This window comes from Myotis myotis, unplaced genomic scaffold, assembly GCF_014108235.1.
Source record: "Myotis myotis isolate mMyoMyo1 unplaced genomic scaffold, mMyoMyo1.p scaffold_m19_p_18, whole genome shotgun sequence".
Taxonomy (NCBI): domain Eukaryota; kingdom Metazoa; phylum Chordata; class Mammalia; order Chiroptera; family Vespertilionidae; genus Myotis; species Myotis myotis.
The window spans coordinates 34389339-34401463 of NW_023416322.1; the positions used below are offsets into that span (position 1 = coordinate 34389339).

Genomic DNA, 12125 nt, shown 5'->3' on the forward strand with positions numbered 1-12125 from the left:
ATCCTGCTGTCCTGGGTGCGGGTCAGTGGGCGGGCTTTCCGGGAACTCTCTCACACTCGCTCTAATTCTACTGCTCTAATTCTACCGTGAATTTGGCAACGCTCTGGTTCCACTGTTGCAACGGAACTGGAATAATCGGAATGGTCTGGCAGCGAGGGGGCAGTGAATGCCCTTCAGGGAAACCGACCCTTTCCCAACAATCTGGAGACACTCTGTGAGGGTGGGCCGAGAGCGCCCGCCGTCTGTGAGGCAGACTTTCTACAGTGGAATTCAAGTGACTCCTTCACGGTCAGGACTGCAAATCTAACGGTTGGACAGAGCACTTCCAGTCCAAGTGCATCCTTAGACTCCAGGGTTAAACTGGTTCCCTGCAGAGTTTTCGGAAGCCGCGCACCACCTCCACATCTGCGTGGACCCAGCAGTACCTGCGAGTGCCCAGTAGGCGGCGCCCACACATTCGTTCAGCAGGACAAAGGCCACCAGGGACATCCCTCCATTCATCACGCCCACCAGGAAGCGGGTCATCACGAAGAACTCGTATGAGGGTGAAAACCCATTCGCAATAGCAAATAAGATGTCAAGCGCAAGACCTGGAAAGAGAGGAACAGCATTCAGTGACCCACAAACGAAACAGCACCTGGTGGGAGGAAACAATCCTATTCATTAGTTTGCAAACGTAAATCTGTGCACGCTGAAATTTTCTGCCGGTTTGTTTTAAAAAAGGTTTCTCTTGTAAACCATAAACAAACACTGAGATTTTTCTTTCTTTGCCACAGGTTGATTTCTGTCGATCAAAAACGCTGGTAATTTTTTTAAAATTCTGTTTCAGCCCTAGTTGGTTTGGCTCAGTGGCTAGAGCGTTGGCCTGTGGACTGAAGGGTCCCAGGTTCGATTCCAGTCAAGGGCATATGCCCAGGTTACAGGCTTGATCCCCAGTAGCGGGTGTGCAGGAGGGAGCCAATCAGTGATTCTCTATGATTCTCTCTCATCATTCATGTTTCCATCTCTCTCTCCCTCTCTCTCTTCCTCTCTGAAATAAATATATATGTATGTATATGTATGTGTATATAGATAGATAGATAGATAGATAGATAGATAGATAAAGATAACCCTAGCTCATACTCAGCTTGTCAAGAGAGCTATGCTGAGTCCTGTAGAGCCCATTCAAAATGAATCAACAACACAAGATAGAAGGAAATGGGCCTAGAAGACTATCTCAATCGTTGCTCTCTTTAGGAACGGCATAAATTAGAATTTGGGGGTGACAGAAAGCACCATCATCTCTGAAAAGCTTCCAATGCAAATATCTGGCCTTTGCCATCTCTGCTGGCCACTTGAAAACCTTGGCCGGAATCCACGCTGGCTGCCGCTCAGCCTCTTGATAGTGTAATGAAAAACAGTTCCTCGTCCACATGGCCATTCCCCGGAACCTCGGGGAAACGTGTCCTCATTCGGTTCACGAACACTCCGGTGGGTTACCTGTGAGGTAGATCTTCTTCCTCCCGAAGCGATCGGAAAGCTGCCCGAAAGAGATCACGCCCACAAACACGCCGCTGAAGAAGAAGGAGCTGGCCGCGCTGACTTTGTACGACCTGTTGGCGATCAGAAACCACTGGAGGAAGGAAGAACAAGAGAGAGTTAGGTCACCGAAAAGATGGGTGGACTGAGTCAGCTACGAAAAAAACAAACGTACAACGAAACCTGTACACCCGAACTTCTCTACTGCGTTAGCCACGGTGAGCCACCTTGTGAGTGCCACAGCCTGCTGTCAGTATATCGAGGCTGCGGGGCTGGAACACAGCAGCTTCCCCCCGCCCGGCTGCAGGACCCCGGGCGCTCGGCACCGCTGGGGAGCTGGGGGCTGTTCTGGGACATATTCGGAAGAATCCTGATAACAATTCCAACGCCACTCCGTTCCCCCACTGTCCTGTATTACCCCCCAAAATATTCCCAGTTGGGGGCAGGAAAAATCTCACTTCGGGAGAAAATCGGGGGCTCAGAGGCCTCCTGTGATTAGGAAGAACTCGGACAGGGTGTTTCAGGAACAATTTCATGGCGATTAACGAACTTGCTTCATCTCGGTGCAGTTGTCACTCGGAATTACCACTTACTGGGTGAAGTGCGCAGTCTAGAACGGTCAGAAGCACAGGCGTAGGGAAGCAAGACATTTAAAAAATTAGCCCCTCAAGCAATTATTGCGGTCAATTTTTCAATAGTTTTACTATTCTGTCTTTTGACCCCAGGGTATGACTTGCGAAAATACATTAATCTCAAGATAATAATCAGTCAATTTCGGTTGTTACATCTACCATGATATTGAAGACTCCAGCCTGACTCTTTTTGGTTGCAAACATTAATTAAGCACGATAATTGCATGTCTCCGTGATATTTGGTCCTTTCTCAATGAGTCAGAGCTCGGGGAGTAATGTGAATACGGCAGACAGCAATTTGCTACATCAATTCACCCCAATGGCTATTAGCTCATTTTAAAATAGTCAAGACTCCTAAATTAGAGGGTTTGTGTGGGTTTTTTTGCATTAATACCAAGTTAATCATATCTACATAACCTTTTATTCACCCTCCCCCAAACCCTCCATGAATAACTCCTGCAAGGCCTGACCTGAATGTAATAAGGGGCAGGTGAGAGTTTTAAATAAGCTGACAAACAAAATAGAACCAGAGGCAGGGATCCATGGAACAGACTGACAGATGTCAGAGGGGAGGGGGTGGGGGATTGGATGAAAGAAGGTGAAGACAGCAGCCAAAGAACATACATGCACAGACGACAGTGTGGTGAGGGCCAGGGGAGGGCGGAGGATGGGGGCTGGGTAGAGGTGGGCAAAGGAGGGGAGGGATGAAGAATATCCGTAATAGTGTCAACAATAAAAAATAAAATAAATAAATAATAAGCAAATAAATATAAAATGAGTACTCTTAACGCCATCCCAAACTATAGAGTTCTGCAGGCCCTATCTGGATAATTACCTTTAAAAGTGCCTACAAGACTTTATACTTGCTTTTTTAACTCTAATTTTATAGCAAATAAGTTCAGGAAGCAGCATATATTATCTATGTGCCACAGACTGTGCATTAAGGATATTTACCAACGTAATGACAAGTTTGGTACCAGCTTCAATACGGCCGCTCTGGGGATTTTGAGGAGCAACTGCAGCACCAGAGAGGTCATCAGAATGGAGTGAGCGCTAAGAAAGCGGGCGGGGGGCTGGGTTTGGGACTGCACTGCAGTAAAGGTGAACTGGACGGAGCGGCTCTGTGGCCACGGCCCGGCCCTGCTGGCCCTGCTGCTAGGGATCACCGTTCTCGCTACTCTTCCCTCTGCCACCGTTTCTCTGCCAGCTCCGGCATTTTTGGTGGCGGCGGCAGGAAACTCGGGAGCCACCCATCCCACCTCCTGGAACCACTCCGGGACTTGCAAGGCCACCCAATTAGGGCTCCGGCGTCCAAGGCAGAGATAGAACGTATGGACACACGTGTCACTCACACACTGGGAGTGGGGATGCGCATGGAAAGGGGGGCACCTCACCTGTACATGGAAATAAAATAAATGACTTGGGGGGAACATGAGATTCTGCCCTGAAACGCAAAGCAGACGAGCTCTCCTTGGATCTGCCTGAATACACTCCGAGTGGAGACGGGGCGATGCTGTTAACACATGGGCAGCAGCTGCTGGGGTCTGAACACCCAGGCGGCCCCTGAGCAGCACAGAGTCAGCGTTCATTTTATTTCATTCTCCTTTGTTATTTTTTGCTATTGCAGGAAACCTGTACGTTTATTTGGGCTTGACAAATTTTTTTCCTAAGTTGTACTTTTACTGTTTTTTTCTTTCATTACAGTATAGCTGGCATAAAATATTATGTTAGTCCAGGTGGACAACACAGTGATTCGACGTTTATACGCCTCACGATGTGATCATCACCGTAAGTCTAGTGAGCGCCTCTCTCTGCACGGATACTGCGGAATTACTGACTGCATTCCCTATGCTGCACATGGCATCCCCGTGACCTATTTACTTCATAACGGGAAGCTGGTACCTCTTAAGTCCCTTCCCCTCTTGACCCATCCTCCCAGCCCCCGCCTCTCTGGTAACCAACCATCAGTCTGTTCTCTGTATCTGTGAGTCTGTTTCTGCTTTGTTTGTCTGTTTGTTTTGTTCTTTGCATTCCAAGTATAAGTGAAATCACACGGTACCTGTCTTTGTCTGACATATTTCACTTAGCATAATACTCTTTAGGTCCATCTATGTTGCCACAAATGGCAAGATTTCATTATTTTTATGGCTAAGCAGTATTCCTTTGCATGTATATGTGTGTGCGTACGAACAACTCTACACATATAAATTTGACAACTTAGATGAAATGGACAATTCCTTGACAAGCCCAACTGCTATAACTCACAATACAAAACAGAGCATTTAAATAGCCCTATAGTTATTAAGAAAATTGAATTCATAATTTTAAAACTCCACAAGAAGAAATCTACAGGCCAAAATTATTTCAATGAAGAATTCTACCAAATGTTTAAAAAACTGACACCAATTGTACACAGTCTCTTCCAGAAAATAGAAACCCTTCTTAATGCATTTTATGAAGCTAGTATTACCCTGATATGAAAACCAGACAAAGCTAGTACAAGAAAACAATAGGCCAATATCCATCATGAATATAGAAGCCAAAATCCTTAGCAAAATATTAACAAATAGAATTCAGCAATATATGAAAATAATTATATGCCATCCAGAGATTCAAGGCTGGTTCTATACAGTGGGGCCTTGACTTATGAGTGTCCCGACTAACGAGTTTTTTGAGATACCAGCTGTCTCTCGGCCGATTTTTTGCATTGAGTTGATAGAGTAATTTGAGTTAACGAGCTCCTTAACAAGCTCGGTCTCGGAACGAATTAAACTTGTAAGTCAAGGCCCCACTGTATTTGAAAATTAATTAGTATAATCCACCCTGTTAGAAGCTAAGGAAGAAAAATCACACGATCATTACAATTAACATAGAAAATTGTAAATTGATGTATAGGACAAAATTCAATACACAATGATAAAAACTAAAAAAAAAAAAATGAATGGGGGGAGGGATTTCTAGGATGGCGGTGAGCAAACGGATAGCTGTGGGAAGCAGGCAAAGGACACGATATTTTAGCATTTTAACAACCAGTACGGGTGCTTTCCAGCTGAGCAGGAGCCGGCCCGTCTCGTCTTAGGGTTTCTCTCCACCAAGCTGTCCAGCCTCAGCGTATTTCCCTCTGGCTGGCTCAGGAGGGACTGTCCTTGTAAGAACCACCTTAGCCAGCAAAGCCCCACTTGAACATAAGGCTTCCTGCCCACACGAGGTGGCGCGTTTGGCCTTGAGGTTGTACAGTCAAGGTGCCCCGCAAGGCCTACACACGGGACTGGACTTCAGCATGAACCATGGACGCTGCCGATGGGTCATTCCATTTCTCGCTACTTTGTTAATTTCTGTGTCTGTAATAAAGAAACATGGACGTTTTCCTTCACCTTTCCAAAGGGCACTAGCATCGAAGTACAGCTCTTTTGGAGTTGATAGCTTACTAACTTGGTAAGACTCGTGCTTCTCCCGTTTGTAGAAGGAAGGAAAAAGAAAATGCTTTCATAGATCAGCCTCCTTTAACTCTCAAATTCACTAGACAGTTACCTGCAGATGTGGCTGAAATTTAAATCAACAAGACAAAACAGCGGTTCCGTTTGGACAAGGAGACGCCTTGGCTTAGCGATCCCCATGGCCGGGTTCTGCTCCGCTGCTCCCCACCCCGGGCTTACCTCGGAGGCAATGGAGGTGAAGCTGCCGCTGAAGTGCACGTGCTTGCGCACCTCGCTGCCATTGGCCTTCAGAAGCCAGTCCCCCAGGGCCAGGTCCTCACCAGCCCACTGGCTGCCGTGGCTCTGGTTCGGCAGGAGCTTGGCCAGGTCCCAGCGGTAGGAGGGCGTGGCCCCCACGAGCGCGATGAGAATGGCCTCCGTGGCCACGTAGAGCTGGGGGAGCAAACACACAAAACCATCGATGCGGGGAACGCCAGCCATAAGCTCACAGAGCTGGAGACGTCTGTTTCTGGCTTTTGTGGGTTTACGAGGCACAGAAACGAGACACAGGAGAAACGAAGGAGAAAGGCGTTAAGAGGGAGCTTCGAGATGGACTACTGACCAGCCATCAGCAGCCCCACTTGTCAGGCACCCGACGCTTTTCCACGGGTTTCCGCCTGCACGCTGAGGACGCTGCACCTCGCTGGCTCACACCGTGGGAGGAGGGGAAACACCACCTGCTGATCTAAAGACTAACATGCCCACTCCCCTCCTCCACACTGTAGCCTCAGTTCAGACAGCAGTCACCAGCGGCCAGGAGTCTCCTGGCCTTGAATTCACGATCTAAACATGAGGACTTTTTGTGGCATAGTTCAATGTCTCCAAAAACAGTATACACACACACACACACACACACACACCACAAGCAAGAGTGCTTTGTTAAAGCAGGTAAGCATAATATGTACTTGACTGAGTTATATTTTAAAATATAGTATAAAAACTTACAATACAATTTAAAGAAATTCAAAATTCCAGGGATAGTCCTTTATAACCTTCGACTGGACTTAACCACTGTTTAATCTGCACATAGTTGTCCACCCTCCACCACCCTTCACAAGGTTTCCGCTGCCCATTCCATGCACACGTGTGCGCACACACGCACCCCAACTGAGCACACACGGCCATGGCTTCATGCCACCAGGAGGATCAGTGACGCGCACTCTTCTATGCCGTGCAGCCTCCGTAAAACGGCACCAGCCTGTCTTCTCGGACACGTGGGGCCATGCTTGGTTTTTCTACAGGTCCGGGAGTCAGGCAGCAGGCAGCTCTGACACTGTGTGATACACGCCATGGAAAGGGCCCCGTGAGGAACAGGTGAAAGGTGATGCGTAAACTGCATAGAGATCACCGTTAGGTCCTCTGCCCCAGAGCCACCTACACGGGTCATGCGGTCATCGGAAGTCAAACGTGTAGCACTCATCTAGTCACGGGGATGCTCCACCTGCACGCGGAATGCAGGGGTGGCTTTCCCTTCCTCCACTGTGACGGTGTCGCAGAGCTCACCGCCCCCCGCCCCCAGCACAAATCTTCCCTCACTCTTCTCTGCTGTTTCTCTATGACGACCAGGCACATGCATGCCCACGTATTCCTGTCTAATGAATCGCACCCATCAGCAGATGGGCCTTCGAGGCACAATGAGAAACCACCATCCATTCTCCTTCGGAGTGGGACTAACAACACCTCAAATAAATCATTATCTTCTCAAGTGCTACCTCCAGGGAAGGCGAGCAGGAGCCACAGATGGCTGGGGCTCTTTCCCTCCCCGTGTAATTATACCGAGAAGAGTGACTAAAACGCACTAGGGGACTGAAATTTTAAAAGTTTCAAAAAGTGGAGGTTTTAAAAGTAACTTTATACTTAACGGCATTACAAGCTTTCCTAATACTCAGGAAACCAAAACTGTCTCCCATAATGATCTCATTACAATATCTCGTCTATGAAGTCATGGTGAGTAGGATGTTTACGTTGTGGCAGGAACGATGAGCGACACAGCGATTAGTGACTCATTCAAGGTTACTGACAACACTAATAGCAAAACCAAACGTTGGGGCCAGAGCTTTTCTCCGAGAATAAAAGAAACAGAAAAAACCAAAGGCGATTTTATTCTTGACATTATTGTCAGTCTTCCGGGCACTTGGTCCTTGGTTATCTAAGTGACTCAACCAAGAGCATTATATGGGCGAGACCGTATCACGAAGGCAAGACCAAATGCCCCTTACCCAGAACAAAGTGAGTATCCCACAAATATTTTGGGGTGACTTACTAATACTACGTAGCTTTGGAATTTAAAAGAATTTAGCCCTGGCCAGTGTGGCCCAGCTGGTGGAGTGTCATCGATTCCCGGTCAGGGCATATCCCCAGGTTGCAGGTACAGTCCTTTTTGAGGTGCATATGGGAGGCAACCAACTGATGTTTCTTTCTCATATCGATGTTTCACTCTCCCTCTCCCTTTCTCTCTCTCTCTCAAATCAATAAAAACATATTTTAGTCCTTGTGTCCTGAATAACTGGTGTCTCTTAAGTCTTGTGTCCTCCTGACTCTCATCCCTCCCCCAGACCAGTCTCCCTGAGACACCCATGAAACTCTTCTGGTCAAAACGTATTAATGGATGAATAACAAAAGGCCCAGCATTCCAGATCCACCACATGGCCCAGCTGCTGCCTCGCCCACGCTCAGGCTTTCCGCCGGCCTATTCAATTCTCCCTGCGCGGTGGTGGGTGGGCAAAGAACGTGGAATCTGTAAAACTGAGTCTGGAGCTCAGCTCTAGTAAACTTTCAGCAAATCGAAACCTCAGTAAACTTCATGGATTCTTCTAGAAAGAATGGACACACAGTGGCACACCTTCATCTAACTCATTCAGACCCAGCCAATCTATTCTGAGGGTCAGCGTGATGCGATGCTTCTTCAGCCAGCAGTCCACGGAGCAGCGCCACACAAACGGCGCGTATCAGCGTCTCCCAAATGCTGACGTGCAGTGTGATCCCCGAGGCCGGGGAGGGACCTGAGACTCTGCGTTTCCAACAAGCTCTCCCGGGGTCCAAGCTGCAGGTTTGGGCCACACCATGTGTAGCAAGAGTACAGGTTATTCCCTCTTCCACTCTTTTTCCAACCGCATGCTTTTCCACCTGAAATGACCTACCCATTTCTCCCTAAACCCAAGCCTCAAAGTTCAGCTCGAGCTCAGCCAGCCCTCTCTCTGAGTCGATGAACCAACCACTCTAGACTACGCTGATGTCTCCTTTCTTCATTCCCACGCGTGCAATGCCTGCACTGTTTCCTGGGGGAATATTATTTCGTATCGTTATTTAACAGTGTTAGAAACATAATGACAGGGGAGGGTAAAAAACGAATTTTGCAGTAAACGGGTGTTTAGGAGATTTACACCTAGTAGCCTCTATTTCACTCATAAAGTTGGAACACAGAACATCTGGGGAGAATGAGAGGAGTGGTGCGAGGAGAAATTTGAGCTTGAGAAGAGTGGTAAACATTCAACTGGGAGAAGTGAAGGCCGGAGCCAAAGAATGACCCCAAAGCATGGGCTGTGTGGGTTTGAGAACTGTGAAAAAGAGGAGACCACTAACCTATATTTGCAACATAAGAGGACTGAATAAGCAAATGACAGGACAGCCAGACACTGGAACACTATGCTACAGCCATTAAAAAGACAGATTTGCTCATTTAGGAGCTCAGCAAGGCATTCACGATATTGTTGAGATGAACAAAATCAGATAAAATATACATTTTGCAAAAAAAAAAAAAAAAGATAAATGTACACATTTGTGTAATAAAAATGTCTGGCAGGTCATACATCAAAAGGTAAGCATGTTTTAGTTTGCAGCGGTAGTGTTCTGGTAATTTTTGCCCCCCCCCCCCCATATTTTCCCTTTTTCCTATAGTCTACGCTATCTGTTGAGTAGCATATGGTCCGCATGAATGCAGATGTTAGCTTCTGTTTGAGGGTTGGGTCAAGGAAGCCAGAGAGAAGATTCCTGAGTGTGTGTGTCTTTGATCGATGGCTCTTTCTTGGAAGGCAGCGTCTAACTGTGGTGAAGAAGCAAACTGGTATTCTGAAAACCTCAAGCTCAACACTGACACAATGCCCACTGCTGGGCACTGCGCACCTTTAAGAAATTCTGAACTTGCAAACAAATGAATTAAACTTTTATGATCCAGCCACTCCCAAGACGCGGTGAGGACAAGGGGTCGTCTGTGAAGTTCACTCGGCCACCTTGCAGCCGACTGTCATAGCGTTGGAGCCTAGTGCTTCTTCTGCCACAGTCACACTTCCTGTCGTCGTATTTTTAGTGACTTTCTGGGGCTGTCTTGGGAGATACTTTCTCTGTCAGGCACATGTCAAGCAGCTGTGGGTGGCCCTGGTTGACATGCTTGTAGAGGTGCTGTAGAGGTGTTGGGCGAGTTGCTTTCCAAGACACATCCAGTTCTTGAAATGCTCCAGGCTCAAGGGAGCTCCCTAAACCTCCAGAGGCCTCCGGTACCTCCATCCACCCCTTCCCCCCCCCCCCCCCCCATGGAAATCCGAGTGTCTCATAGATTCGAAGCTTCACCCGCTTTACTCCAGGGGGGGCAGTGTCTGTCTACAGACAACAACAGCTTCCTGAAGACATACTAAGAGCAAGGGCAGCGAGGTGTCTTTGACCTATGGTGCCCCACTCAACCTAAACTAATGAAAGGCACGCCCAGCACACGATCGCCAGATTATAGTCCAAGCTCTGAGCCACTGCCTAAGGGCAGACAGAACTAAATTAGAGGGTAGCGGCCGCATAAAACTTGCTCAGACTAGCAGAGAACCCTGGTACATGGTCACATGTTGCAGTCATTGTAGCGAAACTTGCTGAAGCTTCTCATCATGGCTGAGCCCCTGGTGGTGGTGAGAACGCCCTGGGCATGAGCGCTGATCTCCATGACTGCAATACATAAAGGCCTTCGCTTATGTGTATGGCACGAACTTCGTCACCTGCTCCTGGTTGCCAGGTTGGAACCATCGGCTATCCACCTTAGTGACACCTCGTCAAAAGGCCGGCTGCCTGTGAATTTCTGGGGAGAGTGGGGCATGGCCACAAATGCAAACAGGTGGGCGATACTAGTTGTGACAGCATTCTCTATGAAGTTTAATAAAGCACCCTGAGCGCACCTCACTCTGCCTCACCCTCCCAAGTGTTAAATGACCGCAGTTCACAGCCATCACTGGCTAAAGGGATATCAATCAAAGAGGGGCCCCTTCTCATACAGAGAACTGCAGCGTTCTCTCCTAGGGATGCAGACCTTTGCTTTACCATCTTTTAATTTAAAAAAAAAAAACACAAAACAAAATGAACAAAATACGGATCATGAAACCAGAGCCACAATTAACACTGTATCACACTTGCTTCAGGTTTTTAAAACGTAATATTAGGGATAAAGAGGAAATCTCCTCGCACCACTCCCCTCCCCTGCCCTTCCTGGGGCCACTCCCTCCCCTCCTTCCCAAGAGACAGCCAATCTCATGAACTGGGCGTGGCTCTTCTACTCCAAGTTCTCATATTTCCATGTTGTTCATACACATTCACACACCAAATAGTCCTGTCCCACCTGTTTTTTAAAATCTATAATGAGTATGTGTCACATTTATATAGTTTGTTGTGTTTTGTTTTGTAATTTAACTTGGTGTTTTAGAGATTCATCCACGTATCGGTATACAGATCTGGTTCATTCATTTTAATTGTTATGTTCTAACAAATTTATACCACACTTTAATCATCCAGTCCCTTTTTGAGATTCATGTAGGGGGCTTCTAATTTTTATTATTGCAAACCATGCTGCATAAGCATCCTCTACCAATCTCCTTATGCACCTGTTTAAGAGATAGTACAGTGGGGCCTTGAATTACGAGTGTCCCGACTAACGAGTTTTTTGAGATACCAGCTGTCTCTCGGCGGATTTTTTGCATTGAGTTGATAGAGTAATTTGAGTTAACGAGCTCCTTAACGAGCTCGGTCTCGGAACGAATTAAACTCCTAAGTCAAGGCCCCACTGTACAGGGCGTATACCTAGGAGTCCCACACTGGGTTTGGATTTTATTAGCAAGACCAAATCGTTCTCTAAATGGCAGTAGTTTCTACTGCTCGTTTTCATCACACTTGTACTGTGAGACTATTCAATGTTTGCTAATCTAATAAGTGTGAAATGATATTTCATAGTCATTTTAATATGCCTGCCCCATATGACCGCTGAAGGTAAACATCTTTAAATGACTGTTACACTTTTATCTTCTGCAAAATACCTGTTCAGTCCCTCCACTCTCTAAAACACCATGAAAAGGCACTTCCTGCGTGGAGGGTGTGAATGGACTGGGAGTGCTGGGGTTATTAACAGCTGACATAAGAATAATGCATTCGGGAACACGAGAACCGCACCTCAAGCTGAGGCTCGCCGCAGCATCACAATTTTGCTGGTGAAACGAATGCTTGTTACAGGTTACATGTTCCTGTTGGTTAAGGG

At 47.1% G+C, this 12125-nt stretch overlaps 1 protein-coding gene across 12 annotated transcripts in view; it reads right to left on the reverse strand.

The window, feature by feature from the left end:
- The window catches only part of SLC22A15 (solute carrier family 22 member 15), a 41024-nt gene that overhangs the window by 24805 nt on the left and 4094 nt on the right, over nucleotides 1–12125 (reverse strand). For 7 of the 12 annotated variants that reach the window (XR_004973222.1, XR_004973221.1, XR_004973220.1 and 4 more), the window contains exons 2-4: nucleotides 5807–6019; nucleotides 1480–1612; nucleotides 426–590 (exon numbers count right to left, since the gene is read on the reverse strand). Coding sequence is in view for 9 of the 12 variants with exons in the window: in XM_036342710.1 (XP_036198603.1) it covers nucleotides 426–590; nucleotides 1480–1612; nucleotides 5807–6019 (511 nt within the window). In the remaining 3 variants the exon portion in view is untranslated. Of the gene's footprint in view, nucleotides 1–425; nucleotides 591–1479; nucleotides 1613–1976; nucleotides 4114–5806; nucleotides 6020–12125 lie in introns of those variants that run through there. The other 5 variants (XM_036342718.1, XM_036342712.1, XM_036342717.1 and 2 more) reach the window with 4 other exon arrangements.